General features: G+C 46.1%; 1 protein-coding gene across 4 annotated transcripts in view; it reads left to right on the plus strand.

The window, feature by feature from the left end:
- ptk2b (protein tyrosine kinase 2 beta) overlaps window positions 1-24,373 on the plus strand; it is a 78,594-nt gene that overhangs the window by 17,557 nt on the left and 36,664 nt on the right. For 2 of the 4 annotated variants that reach the window (XM_012964037.3, XM_012964036.3), the window contains exons 2-4: window positions 15,721-15,956; window positions 19,232-19,410; window positions 24,186-24,273. In XM_012964037.3, the coding sequence (XP_012819491.1) occupies window positions 15,765-15,956; window positions 19,232-19,410; window positions 24,186-24,273 (459 nt within the window). In that variant the 5' untranslated portion in view covers window positions 15,721-15,764. 4 annotated transcript variants of the gene reach the window in all.

The raw sequence follows: 24,373 nt of genomic DNA on the forward strand, positions 1-24,373 counted from the left end.
GCCCCAGTCCCTTCCCAGAGGCTATTATCCCCCCACTGCTACTATAGGCACCATCTCTCCCTACTATACCTGCTATCCCACAGCCCCAGTCCCTTCCCAGAGGCTATTATCCCCCCACTGCTACTATAGGCACCATCTCTCCCTACTATACCTGCTATCCCACAGCCCCAGTCCCTTCCCAGAGGCTATTATCCCCCCACTGCTACTATAGGCACCATCTCTCCCTACTATACCTGCTATCCCACAGCCCCAGTCCCTTCCCAGAGGCTATTATCCCCCCACTGCTACTATAGGCACAATCTCTCCCTACTATACCTGCTATCCCACAGCCCCAGTCCCTTCCCAGAGGCTATTATCCCCCCACTGCTACTATAGGCACCATCTCTCCCTACTATACCTGCTATCCCACAGCCCCAGTCCCTTCCCAGAGGCTATTATCCCCCCACTGCTACTATAGGCACCATCTCTCCCTACTATACCTGCTATCCCACAGCCCCAGTCCCTTCCCAGAGGCTATTATCCCCCCACTGCTACTATAGGCACCATCTCTCCCTACTATACCTGCTATCCCACAGCCCCAGTCCCTTCCCAGAGGCTATTATCCCCCCACTGCTACTATAGGCACCATCTCTCCCTACTATACCTGCTATCCCACAGCCCCAGTCCCTTCCCAGAGGCTATTATCCCCCCACTGCTACTATAGGCACCATCTCTCCCTACTATACCTGCTATCCCACAGCCCCAGTCCCTTCCCAGAGGCTATTATCCCCCCACTGCTACTATAGGCACCATCTCTCTCTACTATACCTGCTATCCCACAGCCCCAGTCCCTTCCCAGAGGCTATTATCCCCCCACTGCTACTATAGGCACCATCTCTCCCTACTATACCTGCTATCCCACAGCCCCAGTCCCTTCCCAGAGGCTATTATCCCCCCACTGCTACTATAGGCACCATCTCTCCCTACTATACCTGCTATCCCACAGCCCCAGTCCCTTCCCAGGGGCTATTATCCCACTGCTACTATAGGCACCATCTCTCCCTACTATACCTGCTATCCCACAGCCCCAGTCCCTTCCCAGAGGCTATTATCCCCCCACTGCTACTATAGGCACCATCTCTCCCTACTATACCTGCTATCCCACAGCCCCAGTCCCTTCCCAGAGGCTATTATCCCCCCACTGCTACTATAGGCACCATCTCTCCCTACTATACCTGCTATCCCACAGCCCCAGTCCCTTCCCAGAGGCTATTATTCCCCCACTGCTACTATAGGCACCATCTCTCCCTACTATACCTGCTATCCCACAGCCCCAGTCCCTTCCCAGAGGCTATTATCCCACTGCTACTATAGGCACCATCTCTCCCTACTATACCTGCTGTCTCAAAGCCACATTCTCTGGTCTTTACTATAGATTATATAACATTGTGCATTTTAGGAAAAGTAATGAGCTTAGTATATGTGGGGGATGTATATGGATATCGCTAGGAGTCATGCAGAGATACAGACTTGAATAGTGAGAGAGAAAGCAATCCCACACAGTCTGGGGGAGGTTACACAATATGAGACAATTAGAGAACAAGCACGTTACTCAATCATATATACAAAGAAGTTAACTCATAGGAAGCAAAGATAAAAAACAAATAAAAATTAACTCTGTACAAAGAGATCCCCTAAGTTTGCTCATAGTCTGTACAGAGAGATACCATAAAACTATGGCACATAGGGATTCCCTTGTACTAAGCACAATTCAGCAGGAACAGCCCCCTAAGTTTGCTCATAGCCTGTACTGAGAGATACCATAAAACTATGACACATAGGGATTCCCCTGTACTAAGCACAATTCAGCAGGAACAGCCCCCTAAGTTTGCTCATAACCTGTACAGAGAGATCCCATAAAACTATGGCAGATAGGGATTCCCCTGTACTAAGCACAATTCAGCAGGAACAGCCTCCTAAGTTTGCTCATAGCCTGTACAGAGAGATACCATAAAACTATGGCAGATAGGGATTCCCCTGTACTAAGCACAATTCAGCAGGAACAGCCCCCTAAGTTTGCTCATAGTCTGTACAGAGAGATACCATAAAACTATGGCACATAGGGATTCCCCTGTACTAAGCACAATTCAGCAGGAACAGCCCCCTAAGTTTGCTCATAGCCTGTACAGAGAGATCCCATAAAACTATGGCAGCATAGGGATTCCCCTGTACTAAGCACAATTCAGCAGGAACAGCCTCCTAAGTTTGCTCATAGCCTGTACAGAGAGATACCATAAAACTATGGCACATAGGGATTCCCCTGTACTAAGCACAATTCAGCAGGAACAGCCCCCTAAGTTTGCTCATAGCCTGTACAGAGAGATACCATAAAACTATGGCAGATAGGGATTCCCCTGTACTAAGCACAATTCAGCAGGAACAGCCCCCTAAGTTTGCTCATAGCCTGTACAGAGAGGGGGCAATCTTTCCCATTCAGTATGTGTTACAGTTCCATCAATGACATGACAGCCATGATACATGCTAAAAACCAATAATGGGGTGTATTACCCCCCTCCCCTTCACGATGCTATCCTTAGTCTGGACATTTGCACATTCAGTTCAACTATAAATGATTTCAGTTGGCTTTCATGCAATAATGCCACTAGGTGAGGAAGCAGGGAAACCAAAATGGGAACGTGTTGTAGTGTCTGGCGTCTGTGTTACACAATCAGTCACATTAATCACTCTTTCCTTGATTTTTTTGCACTTCCTTCACACGACCAGTCATGTAATTATATAAATGTATATATTATCCAGTGTAAATGTGTCACAAACATAATTACATGTATATATATAAGTTGATTGCTGCTTACAATGAGTATAGGATCTGTACCACTGTGACAGAATGCTCTGTTATACAGATAGCTAGAATCTCAGCCATAAAGCAGGGCAGGACTGCTGCTTACAATGGGGGGATCAGATAGGATCTGTGCCACTGTGACAGAATGCTCTGTTATACAGATAGCTAGAATCTCAGCCATAAAGCAGGGCAGGACTGCTGCTTACAATGGGGGGGATCAGATAGGATCTGTGCCACTGTGACAGAATGCTCTGTTATACAGATAGCTAGAATCTCAGCCATAAAGCAGGGCAGGACTGCTGCTTACAATGGGGGGATCAGATAGGATCTGTGCCACTGTGACAGAATGCTCTGTTATACAGATAGCTAGAATCTCAGCCATAAAGCAGGGCAGGGCTGCTGCTTACAATGGGGGGGATCAGATAGGATCTGTGCCACTGTGACAGAATGCTCTGTTATACAGATAGCTAGAATCTCAGCCATAAAGCAGGGCAGGACTGCTGCTTACAATGGGGGGATCAGATAGGATCTGTGCCACTGTGACAGAATGCTCTGTTATACAGATAGCTAGAATCTCAGCCATAAAGCAGGGCAGGACTGCTGCTTACAATGGGGGGATCAGATAGGATCTGTGCCACTGTGACAGAATGCTCTGTTATACAGATAGCTAGAATCTCAGCCATAAAGCAGGGCAGGACTGCTGCTTACAATGGGGGGGATCAGATAGGATCTGTGCCACTGTGACAGAATGCTCTGTTATACAGATAGCTAGAATCTCAGCCATAAAGCAGGGCAGGACTGCTGCTTACAATGGGGGGGATCAGATAGGATCTGTGCCACTGTGACAGAATGCTCTGTTATACAGATAGCTAGAATCTCAGCCATAAAGCAGGGCAGGACTGCTGCTTACAATGGGGGTTCAGATAGGATCTGTGCCACTGTGATCGAATGCTCTGTTATACAGATAGCTAGAATCTCAGCCATAAAGCAGGGCAGGACTGCTGCTTACAATGGGGGGATCAGATAGGATCTGTGCCACTGTGACAGAATGCTCTGTTATACAGATAGCTAGAATCTCAGCCATAAAGCAGGGCAGGACTGCTGCTTACAATGGGGGGATCAGATAGGATCTGTGCCACTGTGACAGAATGCTCTGTTATACAGATAGCTAGAATCTCAGCCATAAAGCAGGGCAGGACTGCTGCTTACAATGGGGGGATCAGATAGGATCTGTGCCACTGTGACAGAATGCTCTGTTATACAGATAGCTAGAATCTCAGCCATAAAGCAGGGCAGGACTGCTGCTTACAATGGGGGGATCAGATAGGATCTGTGCCACTGTGACAGAATGCTCTGTTATACAGATAGCTAGAATCTCAGCCATAAAGCAGGGCAGGACTGCTGCTTACAATGGGGGGGATCAGATAGGATCTGTGCCACTGTGACAGAATGCTCTGTTATACAGATAGCTAGAATCTCAGCCATAAAGCAGGGCAGGACTGCTGCTTACAATGGGGGGATCAGATAGGATCTGTGCCACTGTGACAGAATGCTCTGTTATACAGATAGCTAGAATCTCAGCCATAAAGCAGGGCAGGACTGCTGCTTACAAAGGTCATCAGGATCTCTGCCAGTTTATTTTTACCTTTATATTGCATATATATCCAATATACTGTATGTACACACATAAGTGGTGTTTTACTATGCAGAGTAGTTACTGTACTGATATAAATATATATGAGAATATTAGAAGCTTTATGTTTATGTGACTGACTCACTATCTCTCTCCAGATGATAAAACAGTTGGAAAGAGACAGGAATATCACACACACACGTGAGTAAGTCAGGGAGTAGCTGCGTGCGTTACGAGATCTGGCGTTACCATATATACCCCGTGGGGGGGGGGGGGTGTTTAGGGGACGGCGGCTATTTGGTTCTATATATATATATATTGTATATTGGTTCAACAGCCAATTCTGCAAAGGTGTCAAATTTATTTTACAAGGGGCATAATCCCACCCAAGATATAACATGTGATTATTTTTTAATTCTTACTAAATTGTTATTTAATAGTCATTTAAGCTTTCCCTGTGACATTCATGGTAGTGGGCACACAATATATATGTGTATATGTGTGTGTGTAGATATGTACCTACTAAAATATTCTGATACAAATTTGGGAGGTTGTGTCCTGAGAGAAAGAAACAAGGGAAAGAGGGGAAGGCGGAGGATAGAAATGACATTTAGAAACATGGATGAACAAAAGGGGGAATGAGAGAAGAAGGAACCCCAGACATGCCAGTAAGATCACTGAAGAAAATGGATGCAGAGGATTGCATTAACCCCAGATATGCCAGTAAGATCACTGTAGAAAATGGATGCAGAGGACTGCATTTACCCCAGACACTCCATTAAGTTCACTGAAGAAATGGGCTTAGAACATGGCATTACCTTGTGACATTCATGGTAGTGGCCACACAATATATATGTGTAAGTGTGTGTGTAGATATGTACCTACTAAAATATTCTGATACAAATTTGGGCGGTTGTGTCCTGAGAGAAAGAAACAAGGGAAAGAGGGGAAGGCGGAGGATAGAAATGACATTTAGAAACATGAATGAACAAAAGGGGGAATGAGAGAAGAAGGAACCCCAGACATGCCAGTAAGATCACTGAAGAAAATGGATGGAGAGGATTGCATTAACCCCAGACACTCCATTAAGTTCACTGAAGAAATGGGCTTAGAACATGGCATACCCCAGGCATGTCAGTAAGATCACTGTGAAAAATGGATTCAGAGGATTGTATTAACCCCAGACATGCCAGTAAGATCACTGTAGAAAATGGATGCAGAGGATTGCATTAACCCCAGACATGCCAGTAAGATCACTGTAGAAAATGGATGCAGAGGATTGCATTAACCCCAGACATGCCAGTAAGATCACTGTAGAAAATGGATGCAGAGGATTGCATTAACCCCAGACACTCCATTAAGTTCACTGAAGAAATGGACTTAGAACATGGCATTACCCCAGGCATGTCAGTAAGATCACTGTGAAAAAATGGAGTCAGAGGATTGCATTAACCCCAGACATGCCAGTAAGATCACTGCAGAAATTGGCTTTAGAGCATTATCACATAGTCTAAGAAATCTATACACATTCCTACGTGCTGCTGCATCATAATTACTTAAATTAATGTATTAATAATGAGACACATAGGTACACACTCCAGCTATTAGCTTGTGTCCCTAGCACCAGAAGGAGAATGAGCATTACCATTAACTCTTAACATGTCAGTAAGATCACTGAAGAAAATACATTCAGAGCATTCCATAAACCCCAGACATGCCAGTAAGATCACTATAGAAAATGGATGCAGAGGATTGCATTAACCCCAGACATGCCAGTAAGGTCACTGAAGAAAATACATTCAAAGCATTCCATAAACCCCAGACATGCCAGTAAATTCACTGAAGAAAATGGATTTAGAGTATTGCATTAACCCCAGACATGCCAGTAAAATCACTGAAGAAAATGGATTTAGAGCATTGCATTAACCCCAGACATGCCAGTAAGATCACTGTAGAAAATGTATGCAGAGGATTGCATTAACCCCAGACATGTCAGTAAGATCACTGAAGAAAATACATTCAAAGCATTCCATAAACCCCAGACATGCCAGTAAATTCACTGAAGAAAATGGATTTAGAATATTGCATTAACCCCAGACATGCCAGTAAGATCACTGTAGAAAATGGATGCAGAGGATTGCATTAACCCCAGACATGCCAGTAAGATCACTGAAGAAAATGGATTTAGAGCATTGCATTAACCCCAGACATGCCAGTAAAATCACTGAAGAAAATGGATTTAGAGCATTGCATTAACCCCAGACATGCCAGTAAGATCACTGTAGAAAATGGATGCAGAGGATTGCATTAACCCCAGACATGCCAGTAAGATCACTGAAGAAAATGGATTTAGAGCATTGCATTAACCCCAGACATGCTAGTAAGATCACTGTAGAAAATGGATGCAGAGGATTGCATTAACCCCAGACATGCCAGTAGATTCACTGAAGAAAATGGATTTAGAGCATTGCATTAACCCCAGACATGCTAGTAAGATCACTGTAGAAAATGGATGCAGAGGATTGCATTAACCCCAGACATGCCAGTAAGATCACTGAAGAAAATGGATTTAGAGCATTGCATTAACCCCAGACATGCCAGTAAAATCACTGAAGAAAATGGATTTAGAGCATTGCATTAACCCCAGACATGCCAGTAAGATCACTGTAGAAAATGGATGCAGAGGATTGCATTAACCCCAGACATGCCAGTAAGATCACTGAAGAAAATGGATTTAGAGCATTGCATTAACCCCAGACATGCTAGTAAGATCACTGTAGAAAATGGATGCAGAGGATTGCATTAACCCCAGACATGCCAGTAGATTCACTGAAGAAAATGGATTTAGAGCATTATATTAACCCCAGACATATTAGATTACTGCAAAATAGGGATTCTGAAAGTGGACAAATATATAGGGAACAAGAAAAAGGTGAAAGTTTCGGTAAATTTAATGCAATAAGAATTTTATTTGCAATTTAAAGCAGTGTGGTGCTTATACCTTTCAGTTTGTTAACCCACTGGTTCCTGCTACATTGTTTCAGTAGTCAGACCCAGCAGTGAATATATACAGGGAGGAAGTTTTACAATTAAACTTAAATCACAGCAATATTTAGTAAATTTCCGAATGTGACAGCGGCGAGAGCTAAAAGAGACGCCGCCTGGATGTGCGACACTTGGGAACAAACTGTTCGCGTCTATTGAGCTTCTGTCAGATGGTGTCAGTTCTTATCAGCTGCTGCTTTTCATTATACGCAATAATCTCCGCTGTACCCGCTTCTGGTAGCGCCGGGGTCTGCTTGCGCGGCAGCTCTTTCCGGCGCATGAAGGACCCGCTCGGATAGGGCCACGTTTTCCTGAGGACACTTGGCTGGCAATTGTGAGGAAATGAAGCGCCACATTGCACCGGCACAATTAGTCTCGTTAGTGCGAGTGTCAGATGGGAGCTTTATATACGCTGCCAAAAGGGGCAGCTGTGAGGGTGGCAGATAATTAGTGACAAATATGAATTAGGGATGAGAGCCTGGCAGTGCCAAGGGGCTGACACACATATCCTTGTGCGGGGTGGGGGGCAATAGTGAGCTCTGTTCTGTATCAGCTCCACTGGGGCAGGGACTGGGAATGTGATAGGGACCTTAGATTGTAAGCTCACTGGGGCAGGGACTGATGGGAATGTGATAGGGACCTTAGATTGTAAGCTCACTGGGGCAGGGACTGATGGGAATGTGATAGGGACATTAGATTGTAAGCTCACTGGGGCAGGGACTGATGGGAATGTGATAGGGACCTTAGATTGTAAGCTCACTGGGGCAGGGACTGATGGGAATGTGATAGGGACCTTAGATTGTAAGCTCACTGGGGCAGGGACTGATGGGAATGGGATAGGGACCTTAGATTGTAAGCTCACTGGGGCAGAGACTGATGGGAATGGGATAGGGACCTTAGATTGTAAGCTCACTGGGGCAGGGGCTGATGGGAATGTGATAGGGACCTTAGATTGTAAGCTCACTGGGGCAGGGGCTGATGGGAATGTGATAGGGACCTTAGATTGTAAGCTCACTGTGGCAGGGACTGATGGGAACGTGATAGGGACCTTAGATTGTAAGCTCACTGGGGCAGGGGCTGATGGGAACGGGATAGGGACCTTAGATTGTAAGCTCACTGGGGCAGGGACTGATGGGAATGTGATAGGGACCTTAGATTGTAAGCTCACTGGGGCAGGGGCTGATGGGAATGTGATAGGGACCTTAGATTGTAAGCTCACTGTGGCAGGGACTGATGGGAACGTGATAGGGACCTTAGATTGTAAGCTCACTGGGGCAGGGGCTGATGGGAATGGGATAGGGACCTTAGATTGTAAGCTCACTGGGGCAGGGACTGATGGGAATGTGATAGGGACCTTAGATTGTAAGCTCACTGGGGCAGGGACTGATGGGATAGGGACCTTAGATTGTTAGCTCACTGGGGCAGGGGCTGATGGGAATGTGATAGGGACCTTAGATTGTAAGCTCACTGGGGCAGGGACTGATGGGAATGGGATAGGAACCTTAGATTGTAAGCTCACTGGGGCAGGGTCTGATGGGAATGTGATAGGGACCTTAGATTGTAAGCTCACTGGGGCAGGGACTGATGGGAATGGGATAGGGACCTTAGATTGTAAGCTCACTGGGGCAGGGGCTGATGGGAATGGGATAGGGACCTTAGATTGTAAGCTCACTGGGGCAGGGGCTGATGGGAATGGGATAGGGACCTTAGATTGTAAGCTCACTGGGGCAGGGACTGATGAGAATGTGATAGGGACCTTAGATTGTAAGCTCACTGGGGCAGGGACTGATGGGAATGGGATAGGGACCTTAGATTGTAAGCTCACTGGGGCAGGGACTGATGGGAATGGGATAGGGACCTTAGATTGTAAGCTCACTGGGGCAAAACTCATTTTTGCTCCACTTTTTGGATATGTATTTGTAGTTACTGAAGAGAATATGTAGACAGTAAATAAATAACATGCAGACGCTGATATGTTTCTCTGTAAATCTGAACAATCCCAGAAGTCCCACATTTTTACCCATTTTTATATATTTTTTGGGTTCCTGCTAATTAGCAGGTCAGACGGATACTAAGTAAGAAATTAAATTTGGGCTCCTAATTGTAGGAGATTTGTGCGATTAACATGCGTGTTCCTCCCACGCGCCGGCAAGGCATCTGCCCACTGAGTCTTTGGAAGAGCGATAAATGCACAATATTTCCAGATCCTTCTTCATGTTGAGGTTTTGTGTGAGAAAGAACATTGTGGCACCGGGACTTTATTGGGTTTCAAAACATTTGCACTTTGTAATTAGACCAACGGGTTCTTTGTTAACCCAGCGGCTTTGTTTAAATGTCTATTATACTGGCAGATGGGATTAGTGGGGTCTGGCAGGGATTGATTGGTTCAAATGGCATCATTGATTTACCTTCTAGCACTTCCACTATTGCTGAACTGCATCTCTCCCTGCTATACCTGCTATCCCACAGCCCCAGTCCCTTCCCAGAGGCTATTATCCCACTGCTACTATAGGCACCATCTCTCCCTACTATACCTGCTATCCCACAGCCCCAGTCCCTTCCCAGAGGCTATTATCCCCCCCACTGCTACTATAGGCACCATCTCTCCCTACTATACCTGCTATCCCACAGCCCCAGTCCCTTCCCAGAGGCTATTATCCCCCCACTGCTACTATAGGCACCATCTCTCCCTACTATACCTGCTATCCCACAGCCCCAGTCCCTTCCCAGAGGCTATTATCCCCCCACTGCTACTATAGGCACCATCTCTCCCTACTATACCTACTATCCCACAGCCCCAGTCCCTTCCCAGAGGCTATTATCCCCCCCACTGTTACTATAGGCACCATCTCTCCCTACTATACCTGCTATCCCACAGCCCCAGTCCCTTCCCAGAGGCTATTATCCCCCCGCTGCTACTATAGGCACCATCTCTCCCTACTATACCTGCTATCCCACAGCCCCAGTCCCTTCCCAGAGGCTATTATCCCCCCCACTGTTACTATAGGCACCATCTCTCCCTACTATACCTGCTATCCCACAGCCCCAGTCCCTTCCCAGAGGCTATTATCCCCCCACTGCTACTATAGGCACCATCTCTCCCTACTATACCTGCTATCCCACAGCCCCAGTCCCTTCCCAGAGGCTATTATCCCCCCACTGCTACTATAGGCACCATCTCTCCCTACTATACCTGCTATCCCACAGCCCCAGTCCCTTCCCAGAGGCTATTATCCCCCCACTGCTACTATAGGCACCATCTCTCCCTACTATACCTGCTATCCCACAGCCCCAGTCCCTTCCCAGAGGCTATTATCCCCCCACTGCTACTATAGGCACCATCTCTCCCTACTATACCTGCTATCCCACAGCCCCAGTCCCTTCCCAGAGGCTAATATCCCCCCACTGCTACTATAGGCACCATCTCTCCCTACTATACCTGCTATCCCACAGCCCCAGTCCCTTCCCAGAGGCTATTATCCCCCACTGCTACTATAGGCACCATCTCTCCCTACTATACCTGCTATCCCACAGCCACAGTCCCTTCCCAGAGGCTAATATCCCCCCACTGCTACTATAGACAACATCTCTCCCTACTATACCTGCTATCCCACAGCCCCAGTCCCTTCCCAGAGGCTATTATCCCCCCACTGCTACTATAGGCACCATCTCTCCCTACTATACCTGCTATCCCACAGCCCCAGTCCCTTCCCAGAGGCTATTATCCCCCCACTGCTACTATAGGCACCATCTCTCCCTACTATACCTGCTATCCCACAGCCCCAGTCCCTTCCCAGAGGCTATTATCCCCCCACTGCTACTATAGGCACCATCTCTCCCTACTATACCTGCTATCCCACAGCCCCAGTCCCTTCCCAGAGGCTATTATCCCCCCACTGCTACTATAGGCACCATCTCTCCCTACTATACCTGCTATCCCACAGCCCCAGTCCCTTCCCAGAGGCTATTATCCCACTGCTACTATAGGCACCATCTCTCCCTACTATACCTGCTATCCCACAGCCCCAGTCCCTTCCCAGAGGCTATTATCCCCCCACTGCTACTATAGGCACCATCTCTCCCTACTATACCTACTATCCCACAGCCCCAGTCCCTTCCCAGAGGCTATTATCCCCCCCACTGTTACTATAGGCACCATCTCTCCCTACTATACCTGCTATCCCACAGCCCCAGTCCCTTCCCAGAGGCTATTATCCCCCCGCTGCTACTATAGGCACCATCTCTCCCTACTATACCTGCTATCCCACAGCCCCAGTCCCTTCCCAGAGGCTAATATCCCCCCACTGCTACTATAGGCACCATCTCTCCCTACTATACCTGCTATCCCACAGCCCCAGTCCCTTCCCAGAGGCTATTATCCCCCCACTGCTACTATAGGCACCATCTCTCCCTACTATACCTGCTATCCCACAGCCACAGTCCCTTCCCAGAGGCTAATATCCCCCCACTGCTACTATAGGCACCATCTCTCCCTACTATACCTGCTATCCCACAGCCCCAGTCCCTTCCCAGAGGCTATTATCCCCCCACTGCTACTATAGGCACCATCTCTCCCTACTATACCTGCTATCCCACAGCCCCAGTCCCTTCCCAGAGGCTATTATCCCACCACTGCTACTATAGGCACCATCTCTCCCTACTATACCTGCTATCCCACAGCCCCAGTCCCTTCCCAGAGGCTATTATCCCCCCACTGCTACTATAGGCACCATCTCTCCCTACTATACCTGCTATCCCACAGCCCCAGTCCCTTCCCAGAGGCTATTATCCCACTGCTACTATAGGCACCATCTCTCCCTACTATACCTGCTATCCCACAGCCCCAGTCCCTTCCCAGAGGCTATTATCCCACCACTGCTACTATAGGCACCATCTCTCCCTACTATACCTGCTATCCCACAGCCCCAGTCCCTTCCCAGAGGCTATTATCCCCCCACTGCTACTATAGGCACCATCTCTCCCTACTATACCTGCTATCCCACAGCCCCAGTCCCTTTCCAGAGGCTATTATCCCCCCACTGCTACTATAGGCACCATCTCTCCCTACTATACCTGCTATCCCACAGCCCCAGTCCCTTCCCAGAGGCTAATATCCCCCCACTGCTACTATAGGCACCATCTCTCCCTACTATACCTGCTATCCCACAGCCCCAGTCCCTTCCCAGAGGCTATTACTCCCCCCCCCCCAGCAGCCGATCAGCAGAACAATGGGAAGGGAGCAAGATAGCAGCTCCCAGTAGGTATCAGAATAGCACTCAATAGTAAGAAATCCAAGTCCGGCTTGGGACTCCTCCAGTTACATGGGAGTAGGAGAAACAATAGGTTAGCTGAAAGCAGTTCTAATGTGTAGCGCTGGCTGAAAGCTCAGACTCAGGCACACTTTACTGCTGCGCTGCAAGTTGGAGTGATATCCCCCCCCCCCCTCACCCCCAGCAGCCGATCAGCAGAACAATGGGAAGGGAGCAAGATAGCAGCTCCCAGTAGGTATCAGAATAGCACTCAATAGTAAGAAATCCAAGTCCGGCTTGGGACTCCTCCAGTTACATGGGAGTAGGAGAAACAATAGGTTAGCTGAAAGCAGTTCTAATGGGTAGCGCTGGCTGAAAGCTCAGACTCAGGCACAAGGCACTGAGATGGCACCTACACACCAATATTACAGCTACAAATACATTTGTTGGTTGAAGAATAAAAGGTTAAATGGCAGAGGGAATTATTTGCTGTGTAACATTGTCATTTAGTAATAAAAAGTGCCCCATAAAAATAGTTTAGGCCCAAGTTGAATAGTTATCCTTTCCCTACAATATCTGTCCTTTGGTTTTGTTGTCAGGAAGAAAAACACTTGCTGTGCAGGTTATTAGATGAACAAGTGTTACACAAAGAACCATTGTAATGAATGTGATAATAAAAAGGTTTATTACTATGCTGCCATATTCAGGAAGTCTCCCCGGGTGAGAAACACAGTCTATAAATAGGAGTGTAAGGCCCTAGGGCTGTAGAAGCAAATGGGGTGGAGGAAGCAAATGAAGCGGTGAGAAGGGGCCATTGTATCGTATGTCAGAATGTGTCTATAGAGCACAGGGGGGTCCCTTATTGGCACAAACCACTATGTGGTTGCTAGGTTACATTGGACCCTAGCAACCAGATAGCTGCTGAAATTCCAAACTGGAGTGCTGCTGAACAAAAAGCTAAATGAAAAAAATGCATATACAGGTATAGGACCTGTTATCCAATAAGCTCAGAATTTATGGAAAGGCCATCTCCCATAGACTCCATTATAAACAAACACAGCCCCACATGAGGGTTCTATTGGATCAGCCCAAGGGATGTCGTTGGGGGGTATTGTGGGGGCCGGTTCAGCGAGGGGCATGGAGGTGAGTCCGTGAAAGTAATGACTTACTATAAATAATGCTGCCATAGTACTAATAACAGGGGTTGCAATAGGCTTTTAAAGGTAAGGTATGCCTTTAAAGGGGTGGTTTGCCTTCAGGTTATGTTTTAGTTTATTATATAACAGCCTATTCCTATCAATTGCCTTCCTCTTCTGACTCTTTCCAGCTTTCAAATGGGGGTCACTGACCCCGGCAGCCAAAAACCTATTGCTCTGTGAGGCTCCAGTTTTATTGTTATTGGTACTTTTTATTACTTATCTTATGTTTTAGGCCCTCCTCTTTTCATATTCCTGTCTCTCTTTTAAACCACTATCTGGTTGCTAGGTTATATTGGACCCTAGCACCCAGATAACTGCTGAAATTCCAAACTGGAGCGCTGCTGAACAAAAAGCTAATGGTTAAATGATTCCCTTTTCTCTGTAATAATAAAACAGTACCTGTACTTGATCCCAACTAAGATATAATTACCCCTTATTGGGGCAGAACAGCCCTATTGGGGTTATTTAATGGTAAATGATTCCCTTTTCTCTGTAATAATAAAACAGTACCTGTACTTGATCCCAACTAAGATATAATTACCCCTTATTGGGGCAGAACAGCCCTATTGGGTATATTTAATGGTTAAATGATTCCCTTTTCTCTGTAATAATAAAACAGTACCTGTACTTGATCCCAACTAAGATATAATTACCCCTTATTGGGGCAGAACAGCCCTATTGGGTTTATTTAATGGTTAAATGATTCCCTTTTCTCTGTAATAATAAAACAGTACCTGTACTTGATCCCAACTAAGATATAATTACCCCTTATTGGGGCAGAACAGCCCTATTGGGGTTATTTAATGGTAAATGATTCCCTTTTCTCTGTAATAATAAAACAGTACCTGTACTTGATCCCAACTAAGATATAATTACCCCTTATTGGGGCAGAACAGCCCTATTGGGTATATTTAATGGTTAAATGATTCCCTTTTCTCTGTAATAATAAAACAGTACCTGTACTTGATCCCAACTAAGATATAATTACCCCTTATTGGGGCAGAACAGCCCTATTGGGGTTATTTAATGGTAAATGATTCCCTTTTCTCTGTAATAATAAAACAGTACCTGTACTTGATCCCAACTAAGATATAATTACCCCTTATTGGGGGCAGAACAGCCCTATTGGGTTTATTTCATGGTTAAATGATTCCCTTTTCTCTGTAATAATAAAACAGTACCTGTACTTGATCCCAACTAAGATATAATTACCCCTTATTGGGGCAGAACAGCCCTATTGGGGTTATTTAATGGTAAATGATTCCCTTTTCTCTGTAATAATAAAACAGTACCTGTACTTGATCCCAACTAAGATATAATTACCCCTTATTGGGGAAGAACAGCCCTATTGGGTTTATTTAATGGTTAAATGATTCCCTTTTCTCTGTAATAATAAAACAGTACCTGTACTTGATCCCAACTAAGATATAATTACCCCTTATTGGGGGCAGAACAGCCCTATTGGGTTTATTTAATGGTTAAATGATTCCCTTTTCTCTGTAATAATAAAACAGTACCTGTACTTGATCCCAACTAAGATATAATTACCCCTTATTGGGGGCAGAACAGCCCTATTGGGTTTATTTCATGTTTTCAATTACTTTTTATATTTATTGTGCAGAAAATTCTGATGTTTCTAAGTTAAGCAAGGCCTGAAGTATCTTAGTTAGACAGTAGGGGACTATAGAAGCCTATCAGGAGGTTGATTGGATGTTCCAAGGGTAATCTAACTCCACAACACTGTGTGTTCTACAGATACGTAATGTGCTGCTCATAGTCTCCTCATTGGGGGTCCCAGGATGTCGCTGGACCATGCCAACCGGACCAAGGGGGGCACATTTAACCGGCCAGATGGCCCGGCGGAGGTGCCGGCGGAAGTGGAGATCAGTAAGGAGGAGATGAGAATCCTGAAAGTGTGCTTCCACAGTAACAGCTCCAACCTGGTAAAAAATTTCAAGCTGGTGAAATGCAGCATCTACACGGATATACAGGTGAGTGGCTTCCTTGTCTTCTCAGCACCCACACAGCCTGGGGCAGTGACCCCCAACATGTTGCTCCCCAACCCCTTGGATGTGGCTCCCAGGGGCCTCAAAGCTGGGGCTTATTTTTCTATTCTTGGCTTTGTTGGCCCATTTTGGTTGCATTAAACAGAGCTGAGGCGCTTCCCTGATAACATTTACCCCTGAAACGCTGCATCAGATGCCAGCTCTCCTCCAGCCAAGACTACGATTCCCACAATGCCTTGCATGTTTTGTGTAGGGATGCACTGAAGCCCCTTTTTTGGGTTTGGCCGAACCTCCGAACCCACCCAGCAGGATTCGGCCAAATCCTGAACCAAATCCTTACTAGCATATCCTTATTAGGATTGGAAGGGGTTAAAAATTGGTGTGCGCTCTGCGGGCGCAAATTCTAAGTGGTTTCAGTGCATCCCTACACAAAACATGCAAGGCGCAGATCCGGCCGAAAGCGAATCCGTAAAAAAAACGCCGGGATCCCTAGTTTTGTGATTACGAAGGATCGTAGAAGTGTGCAAGGCATTGTGGGAAACGGTGGAAAGATGATTTCTACTACACTAGGGGTTGATTCAATAAGGTGCGTCAAAACGAGCGCTATTTCTAGCATGCGGTCAAAATTTTATCGCGTCTTAATTTTCGCGTTTTAATGCACAATGCACAAAAGGATATTTGCGTAAATTTAGACGCGATGCTGTTTGCGTTATTTAAGTCGCAAAGACTATTTTTGTGCGGTATTCTACGCAACGCGCGCTAATTAACGCAGCGCACGCCATATTAGCCATACACGCCATTACGTTTGTAAAACTACTTTTCTGAAAATGCCCATTTTCCTGCAAACTGGCGGCTGCGTCACTCTAGGGGAAACACAGACTTGAATAAATAACACTGCAACGTCCATATTGTGTTCCCAAAAGCTCATTTACTGTACTTTTCTATAATTACCGCCTGCCCCAAGTAGGGGTTAATATTCGCACAGACTAATGCGATATTTAGCGCGCCTAAGTGTTTGTCAATCATGCGTTAGTATTATTAACGCATGCGATAATACTGTAGCGAATTGCGCATTTTTTTGCATCAATTTTAACGCACAAAAGCATGTGATAACGCTTATCGCACTTTAGTGAATCAGCCCTATTGTTTCTTTAGTCTGTCAAACAGTGAAGTCAAAGGACGGACAGACGCTGCTTTTTTTTTTTTTTTTTTACAAATAACTCTACAAAAAAACAACATTTTTAAAGAGTTTGTATTAGAAAGCTACATTTTGTTTCATTATGCAAACATTACAATTTATTGTGGCTTCCCTGTTATACAGAAAGCGATCTAACATCTCTCTTGTACCGATGGGTTTAGCGCTTGCATCATTGGGGAGTTTCAAATCGAAAGCCATAACTGAGGAAGTGTCAGGCCCAGAGCAAAATAATGTCATATTTTTTTTTAAAGGGGAAGTAAACATATGTTACTATTTTACTATGTTATTAACTACATGTACAAGTGCTCCTCTGAGATACCCAATGGGATTTGGGTTGCCACCTTTGCAGGTGAATAAACCTGAACAAAGGGGGTTTGGCTGATGGTATTGGGGGTTTGGCTGATGGTATTGGGGGTGGGGCAGTGATGCTGGGGGTGGGCATAATGACATCGGGGGCGGGCACAATGTCGGGTGGGGTTATTGCATCACTTACGTGCAATTGCCTGGATTTCTATGGAGTCTATGGGCATTTGTCACGGTGAAACCTGGCAAAGAATTTCCCTCATCCCTATTTATAAGTATGTGTGTAGGAAGCAATAGGAGAATGCAGGCAGTCAGTCTACAAACAATGGATATCAATTCAAAACTGCAGCAATGTTATAATCTTGTATAAGAAGTCAGATTAGAGTATAACCTACTGTCACAAGGGTTAAAGGGAAACTACTTAACCAACAGACAGTTTATATTATGTTAAGTGGCCTATTTAAGAATCTCCCCAAACTGGAATATATATATCAGTAAATATTGCCCTTTTATATCCTTTCCCTTGAGCCGCCATTTAGTGATGAGCTGTGAGATCACCTGACAGGAAGTGATGCAGCTCTAACTGTAACAGGAAGTAGTGTGGGAGCAAAAGGCAGAACTCTGCCCATTCATTGGCTGATGGGGCCTAGCATGTATGTGTGCCTTGGCTTGTTTGTGTGCACTGTGACTCCTATGATCCCAGGGGGCGGCCCTTAGTACTTAAAATGGCAGTTTCCTATTTAGGATTACCCAATGGCACATACTGCTAAACAAGTATATTTATATGAAAATGGGTTATTTAGATGCAGCAGGTTTTACATATGAGCTGTTTATGCAATATATTTTTATAAAGACCATTGTTTGGAGGTATAGTTTTCCTTTAATGCTGTTGCCTATGTCTGTGTAGCTTTTGCCCTTGCAGTGCAGGCAGCAGCAGCAGGATAATGGAGGTCGAGGTCCAGTTCTTAATTTAATGCCTGCTGTTGTTATTGGTTCTATAAGGTGATGTGTAAATCTCCCACAATTCCTTGGAAAAGGATGAAATCTAATAGGGCAATGCGCAGTGTCATCCATTTAGCAACCAATCAGCAATAAATGGGTTTAACCCAGTTAAAATAATGCTAACATCTAGTAGACAGGAGTTCAAAAGAAAAGCTTGATAGAGTTCCATGCCTCCCATCTACCCAAGCCCCTCCTACTTTTCTGTAAGCTGCACCCTTTTTCTGGCTTTTGGTACTGTTTAGGGGAAATATATTATAGATGGTGCTCCTTATTCTGATATGCAGTTCTCCATAGAACTATGTTGAAGTTCATGCCAGTTGAGACTTTTCTATTTTCATTCATCAAGTAGACTTTGTTATGGTGGGAGTCAACGGCCTGGGTAGGATAGAGAGTCCGCTGAAGCCTAGGCTAATCCGTGGGCAGCTTATCTGCCAGTGTGTGGGGCCCCCGACAAGCCTCCCCAATCGATATCTGAAAATCCCCCAAAATTGGGTAGATGTCAATTGGACAGGTTTGATTTTCCCGTTGGATTGGGGACGGCATTGACTTATCGATGTGGTTCTATGTCCAGCAGCTCCTATGCCCATTGTTGATAGAACACATTTCAGTAGAACACTAAAGTGGCAAATATTATGGCCCCCAATAATACACAACTGCAGTTAATCTGACCTGAGTTGACTCAATGGACATCATTATATCCAAAAAAAAATTGCTTCTACAGTTGATCCAGACTGACCCCCTGGTTTTATTCTTTCAGGAGATTATCAGCTCAATACTGCTGAGCGGTCGGATAGGGCCGGACATCAAACACGTTGAGTGTTACGGTCTGCGTCTGAAGCATCTGAAATCCGATGAGATCCATTGGTTGCACCCTGAGCTAACTGTAGGGGAGGTCCAGGAGAAGTACGAGTGCCTCCATCTTGAGGCTGAGTGGAGGTAAGGAGCCAATCATGGCCATTTCATTAGTTAATTTAGTTCATTTTGGATGGATAATGCCATGCTGTTTTTTCTTTTAAAAATGTATGTACTTAATGATATCTTCAACTATTAATTAGAGAAGTTTGTAATGTATATCCTACTACAAGGCCCTCTATTTTTCTTCTTCCATTCTCTCATTCAAAATTCTGTTGCCCATGGTCCACATTTGGCAGAGGATAGGCATCCAATGTGCTAAAACTCGATTAAGCCCTGGGCAAGATCTTCTTTGTGTGCGCCCTGATGGATCTTTACATGTATAGCCAGAATTACATAGTTACATAGGGTTGAAAAAAGACCAGAGCCCATCAAGTTCAACCATTCCAATTAAACCCAGCACCCACACCCTATACTTACCAATCTATACACTCACATACATAAACTATATATATACAACCACTAATACTAACTGTAGATATTAGTATCACAATAGCCTTGGATACTGTGCTTGTTCAAGAACTCATCCAGGCCCCTCTTATAGGCATTAACAGAGTCTGCCATTACCCCATCACTAGGAAGGGCATTCCCCAACCCCCTCACTGCCCTCACCGTGAGGAACCCCCTACCCAACATCCCCCGGCAGGGCATTCCCCAACCCCCTCACTGCCCTCACCTTGAGGAACCCCCTACCCAACATCCCCCGGCAGGGCATTCCCCAACCCCCTCACTGCCCTCACCGTGAGGAACCCCCTACCCAACATCCACCAGCAGGGCATTCCCCAACCTCACTGCCCTCACCATGAGGAACCCCCTACCCAACATCCACCAGCAGGGCATTCCCCAACCTCACTGCCCTCACCGTGAGGAACCCCCTACCCAACATCCCCCGGCAGGGCATTCCCCAACCCCCTCACTGCCCTCACCGTGAGGAACCCCCTACCCAACATCCACCAGCAGGGCATTCCCCAACCTCACTGCCCTCACCATGAGGAACCCCCTACCCAACATCCACCAGCAGGGCATTCCCCAACCTCACTGCCCTCACCGTGAGGAACCCCCTACCCAACATCCCCCGGCAGGGCATTCCCCAACCCCCTCACTGCCCTCACCGTGAGGAACCCCCTACCCAACATCCCCCGGCAGGGCATTCCCCAACCCCCTCACTGCCCTCACCGTGAGGAACCCCCTACCCAACATCCCCCGGTTGGGGAATGCCCTCACCGCGAGGAACCCCCTACCCAACACCCCCCGGCAGGGCTTTCCCCAACCCCCTCACTGCCCTCACTGTGAGGAACCCCCTACCCAACATCCCCCGGCAGGGCATTCCCCAACCTCACTGCCCTCACCGTGAGGAACCCCCTACCCAACATCCCCCGGCAGGGCATTCCCCAACCCCCTCACTGCCCTCACCGTGAGGAACCCCCTACGCTGCTTCAAATGGAAGCTCCGTTCCTCTAATCTAAAGGGGGGGCCTCTGGTGCGCTGATTGTTTTTATGGGAAAAAAGAACATCCCCCAACTGCCTATAATCCCCTCTAATGTACTTGTACAGAGTAATCATGTCCCCTCGCAAGCGCCTCTTTTCCAGAGAAAACAACCCCAACCCTGACAGTCTCACCTCATAGTTTAACCCTTCCATCCCCTTTACCAGTTTAGTTGCAGTCTCTGCACTCTCTCCAGCTCATTAATATCCTTCTTAAGGACTGGAGCCCAAAACTGCCCCCCATACTCACTGTAACTGCCCCCATACTCACTGTAACTGCCCCCCATACTCACTGTTACTGCTCCCCATACTCACTGTTACTGCCCCCCATACTCACTGTTACTGCTCCCCATACTCACTGTTACTGCCCCCCATACTCACTGTTACTGCCCCCCATACTCACTGTAACTGCCCCCCCATACTCACTGTAACTGCCCCCCATACTCACTGTTACTGCTCCCCATACTCACTGTTACTGCCCCCCATACTCACTGTTACTGCCCCCATACTCACTGTTACTGCTCCCCATACTCACTGTTACTGCCCCCCATACTCACTGTAACTGCCCCCATACTCACTGTTACTGCTCCCCATACTCACTGTTACTGCCCCCCATACTCACTGTTACTGCCCCCCATACTCACTGTAACTGCCCCCATACTCACTGTTACTGCTCCCCATACTCACTGTTACTGCCCCCCATACTCACTGTTACTGCCCCCCATACTCACTGTAACTGCCCCCATACTCACTGTTACTGCTCCCCATACTCACTGTTACTGCCCCCCATACTCACTGTTACTGCCCCCCATACTCACTGTTACTGCCCCCATACTCACTGTTACTGCTCCCCATACTCACTGTTACTGCCCCCCATACTCACTGTAACTGCCCCCATACTCACTGTTACTGCTCCCCATACTCACTGTTACTGCCCCCCATACTCACTGTTACTGCCCCCCATACTCACTGTAACTGCCCCCATACTCACTGTAACTGCCCCCATACTCACTGTAACTGCCCCCCATACTCACTGTAACTGCCCCCCATACTCACTGTAACTGCCCCCCATACTCACTGTTACTGCCCCCCATACTCAGGGTGAGGCCTTACCAGGGACCTATAAAGAGGCAAAATTATGTTCTCATCCCTTGAGTCAATGCCCTTTTTTATACAAGACAGCACGTTATTTGCTGTAGTAGCCACAGAATGACACTGCCTGGCATTAGACAACTTGTGATCTACAAAAACCCCTAGATCCTTCTCCATTAAGGATCCCTCCAACATTTACACTTGGACTATTAGGAGCCTGGAGTTGACGTACCACATACAGCTTTATTCATAGTAGTTGAGCCTCTTCTGAATGAGTTCCTACATTTACCAAGTGTAACTGGTTCACTAGAGCTTCCACAATCTCCAGCCGGTCAATAGTCTACTGCTTTGCTGGACCAGACATTTTGGAAGTTGTACCTAACTGCAGCATCCAAAATCTTTAGTCCGTCATGGGTCGAAACCATAGCTTGACCATGGCAGTTGTAATTCGTCTACTTCTGTAGAACGTCCATAGCTGCACCACCAGAACTTGGATATACTCCTGCTTCTCCGTACCATCTTGACATGTTTCAGAGAAGCTGCTGTTGCCGAGCAGATTATTTCGAAGAACGTCGGTGCCAGATCAGCATGAAGTACATGCTAAGGTGACTCATTTACACCTTCCCGATTGGGAGCTCGCGTGTAAACAAAGCAAGTGGCGCTGCTGTGCTAATTCAAACAGTGTTAATGCCGTTAGTGGCTCGTGGCAAGGGGAGAGAGAGACCTTCGCTTGTTAAACCCTGTATGGCTAAATTTAAGCAGTGATACAGAGATGTGAATTACCCAGTGGAGACAAGAAAGGCATTTGTTAAAGCAACAACATCATCCTTTTCATTTGGCTTAAGGAGTTTGTCGAAGGGTTCAGTAGTTAGATACTTGTCCACCTAGGAACCACCAGGGCTTCTATAAGCCAAAGCACCTCTGCTGGGGGTGATGGACATCCCTGGTTGTAATAATAGTAATCTGTATAGTTACAAAGGGCTTATCTAATCCGTCTGATCTGGTTTATACATTGTTACAAAGGGTTGAAAAAAGACCAGAGTCCAAAAGAGACGTCTGCCATTGACTTCTACATGTTATGTACAAAAATCCCCAGATTCTTCTCAATTAAGGATCCCCCCAACTCACTCCCATTTAGTCTATAACTTGCATTTATATTATTTCTACCAAAGGGCAGAACTTTGCACTTGTCCACATTGAACCTCATTTTACATTTTCCAATGTTGTCAAATCGCTCTGCAAAGCGGCACATCCTGCATGGAACTTATAGTTTGGCACAATTTAATGTCATCAGCAGAAATAGAAACAGTACTGTCTATGCCCACCTCCAGGTCATTAATAAACGAGTTAAAAAGCAAAGGCCCAAGGACTGACCCCTGCGGTACCCACTAACCACACTGGCCCAATTAGAAAATGTTCCATTTACCCCCACTCTTTGTACTCTATCCTTCAGCCAGTTCTCTATCCAATTACAAATATTATGTTCTAGGCCAATATTCCTCAATTTGATCATTAACCTTCTGTGAGGTACTGTATCAAACGCTTTAGCAAAGTCCAAGTAGATCCCATCCACTGCCATTCCAGCATCAAGGTTCCTGCTCACCTCCTCTTAAAAGGCAACTAAGTTAGTCTGGCAAGATCTGTTACGCATAAAACCATGTGGCACAAACTAATAGTATTGTGAACTGCAATGTATTCAACTATCCTATCCCTTTTTACCCCTTCCAGAAGCTTTCCTACTACTGATGTCAGACTAACAGGCCTATAGTTTTCAGGCTGAGAACGGGATCCCTTTTTAAATAACGGCACCACATTAGCAATCCGCCAGTCTCTCGGCACCATGCCAAACCTCAATGAATCCTGGGAAATTAAGTGAAGAGGTTTGGCAATCACAGCGCTCAGCTCATTTAATACCCTGGGATGAATCCCATCCGGCCCTGGACCTTTGTTTACCTTTACATGTTCAAGTCTATTTAGCATTTCCCCCAGAGTGACCCACGCGTCAGTAATTATATTACTAGTATTGGGTCTATTACTAGGGAAACCTTCATTATCTGGCTCCTCAGTTGTGTAGCCATGTTGGATGTTTCACCTTGGACCATCAGACTATTGCTCATAATGTAAAATATCCAACTTTTACTAATGTTGCCTTCACTAATTAAGAATGTTGTCACTCCCTCCTTTCATCACTACATTAACTAGTCCCGTTTGTCCCCGCACAGGTATGACCTGCGGATCCGTTACCTGCCCGAAGACTTCAATGAAAGTTTTAAAAAGGACAAAACTACCTTGTTATATTTCTATCAGCAGGTGAGTTCAGTTTTGTTTCATGGTTTCTAATGCAGAAATAGGAAAGATATTAATATTAGAAATGGATACTAAGGGACTGATTTACTAAGACACGAATTCC

The sequence above is a fragment of the Xenopus tropicalis genome, chromosome 5 (assembly GCF_000004195.4).
Source record: "Xenopus tropicalis strain Nigerian chromosome 5, UCB_Xtro_10.0, whole genome shotgun sequence".
NCBI classification, from domain to species: domain Eukaryota; kingdom Metazoa; phylum Chordata; class Amphibia; order Anura; family Pipidae; genus Xenopus; species Xenopus tropicalis.